Raw genomic sequence first — 2741 nt, forward strand, 5'->3', positions numbered from 1 at the left:
TCTATATATAGCCAAATATGACTCTTGTTATTCATAATTTGCTTTGGTTTGACAGTTAAGAAAACAAAACAACTTACAGGATAGTTTCTTGGCAAAGAATAATAGGTTTTCTACAGATATGAAACCACCTCCCCTGCAACATGTGGCAGACAAATGATAGTTTCTGACTCTCATAACAGAGGCAATAATAGCTACCTTAGAAGCAATGTCTAGAGAACATAGCATAAGTACCTAAAATCAGTAGAGAAGGATCCTTTCCTTGCCATCCCATATTTTTCCATTGTTCGGATATTGAATTGGTGAAGTGGACTTTCAGGATAAGCAGCAGACCATCAGGGCCCTCAAGGCTTCCTACCAATGTTTCAGTACTGAGATAGCATACTGGAAAAAATTCTGGCAATATATCAAAACATAACTAGGTTCCAATAACTCAAAATATCATACTATAACTTGCAGATTCTGATTAGACTCAATTTACAAGATCGCATGGAAAGAAAATAAATCATTTTCCCAAAAAATACAAGAAATATGCCAGAAGAACACAGCTGGATAAAATTTTAGCATCTAAGAAATGGTTGATGCAGTATATTTCTAAGCTAGGTACCTGATGCGCTTTATTTGAACTATCATAAACGACATCAATCCGATTCTGTAACCTATGTAAACATTCCTCCTGCCAATTTGTGAATCAACATAAGTACATAATTTTCATCCATCTTAAACTTTAGAAAGCAAGAGTTAATATAACACTGCAATGTTATTGATATATTAAATATGTAGTAAAAATAGACAAGCTCCACCTCATGGGAAAACGAGGATGAAAGTCAACTGCAGCAAAAAATTAACAAAGGTAACTGACATTATAAGAACACATTGCTTAATATCGATAGCACATAGTTTTTTATCTTCAAAGGTTCATTTCATGACATTAAAGGAAAGACAAATTATACTAGTTAGTATAGACCAAGTAGAAATTGTGGAATGTACCAAAATATATTAAAAAAAACTTAACCTTTTGTACATAATGAACATCTAAATTTCTTAAGTGTCTAAAGATACACAAGGTTGTCATAAACCTGAATAGTTGCAAGGAAATGTTTATTATTGTAATTCTTTTCATCCATGCTTATAATGTTGTGCAATATTGGGAAGTGGCAAGCCTTTATTACCTAGTCACTTGCAGAACTGAACGGTATTACATACTATGAAAAAATACATGAAACATATTTATTTATTTTCTACCGTCAAGAACATGACTTCTTAAGGATTCTAGAAGTTGTTGTACATCCAAGAGCTAATAGGAATCAACATTAAAGGAGGCTACCTGAGAAGGTGTTATATCGAATATTAAGTGAGCCTCACTTTCTATTCCTTGGGCACAAACACATGAAAAACCTCTTCCAATCCACGCAGTTGATCCTGAAACAGCCTCCAAGAATAATAAGGCTAATAAACCCAAATAGAACTAAATAAAAAAAGAAAGGTTAAAACTTGAGCATATTTATAACAGATCACTAGTAATGAAACAATAAACGATTCCATGATATGCAAGGCCATGGTAAAACATGTCAAGCAAATAGGACGCATGAACTTGCATATTGAGAAGAAACAACTCAGCTTGACAGATTCCCCGAAGTTGAAGCGATAAATATGCTTCGGAGACGTAATTTGAAAAACACCAACCTCAAATTCACGCAAAAATGAAGGAAAAAAAAAAAAGAACAGAACATCATTTCAGGAGCTCAGAAAGAGAAAATGTGAAAAAGTTTGCCGCATACCAGGTGGTGGGTGAAATTCGTTCCCTCGACCCGCCGTCTGAGATATTCTCCTTATCGTCACAAAGGAGCCACCTTTCCCGTCCATCTCCCCCTGACCACCTCCCCAACTCAAAGCCCCAAGTTGTCCGCAGAAAACAAATCCATCGCCATCTCATCCACCCTTCCCTCGAGGACCAAATACAACATCAACCTAGGTTTCTTACGGCACGATAAAACCCGAATAGAATATAAACGAACCACAAAGCTCCCCAAAAGCTGAAAATTTCTTTACAGCTCAATCTCCAAATCCGGCTAGACGACACTGCGACGAAGATATCAAAGCAAAGCGGAGAAACAAGAATCTCTGGATTGCCGAAAGGGAGACGGTGCAAATGTTGATAGCTCTTCCCTTGCTTTTGTTCGGGTTGATTCTCACTTTCCACGTATAGATTTGTGGTGGTGCCTTCCGCCATCGCAAACTCGTTCAAATATCCAATGGCCAATTGCCCTAAAAAAAGCATAACCACCCTGTTAATGGCTCTTTCCCAAACTACCTTATGCAATAATAATAATAATAATAATAATAATAATAATAATAATAATAATTAATCAATTAATTAAGTGTCAATCCCTCTTTGTTATAATTTTAAATATTTATATATAAAGCTAACAAATAACACTTCTAAAATATTATTGTTGAACTAGATGTCATTTTTTTATATTTTTAAAATAATTATAAGCATTCAACTGTATTTGGGTCAAATTTTAGCTTTTATATTATTCCTTCATGTGTTAGTTAATATATGATGTTAGACGTGTTAAATTTACATATTATTATTTCTATTTTTATATTTGATTAAATTTGAATTAAAACTCAATTAAATATTAAATATATCATAAAAAATTTTAAAAATCATATTAATATTTTAAACAATAAGATTGATCTGGTCTAAGATCTAGGATGAGTGAATCATTTGTAAAACT

The 2741-nt window shown here is 33.6% G+C and overlaps 1 protein-coding gene across 2 annotated transcripts in view; it reads right to left on the minus strand.

Moving 5' to 3' along the window:
• LOC141832933 (uncharacterized) overlaps nucleotides 1-2207 on the minus strand; it is a 20791-nt gene extending 18584 nt beyond the window's left edge. Inside the window, exons 1-3 of one of the 2 annotated variants that reach the window (XM_074720296.1) lie at nucleotides 2016-2207; nucleotides 1779-1938; nucleotides 1325-1419 (exon numbers count right to left, since the gene is read on the minus strand). In XM_074720296.1, coding sequence (XP_074576397.1) covers nucleotides 1325-1419; nucleotides 1779-1863 — 180 coding nt within the window. In that variant the 5' untranslated portion in view covers nucleotides 1864-1938; nucleotides 2016-2207. Of the gene's footprint in view, nucleotides 1-1324; nucleotides 1420-1778 lie in introns of both variants that reach the window. The other variant, XM_074720295.1, reaches the window with a different exon arrangement.
• Nucleotides 2208-2741: the final 534 nt, after the last annotated feature.

The sequence above is a fragment of the Curcuma longa genome, chromosome 8, assembly GCF_044706935.1.
Source record: "Curcuma longa cultivar G26 ecotype Majalengka, Jawa Barat chromosome 8, ITB_CL_G26_1.1, whole genome shotgun sequence".
NCBI lineage: Eukaryota > Viridiplantae > Streptophyta > Magnoliopsida > Zingiberales > Zingiberaceae > Curcuma > Curcuma longa.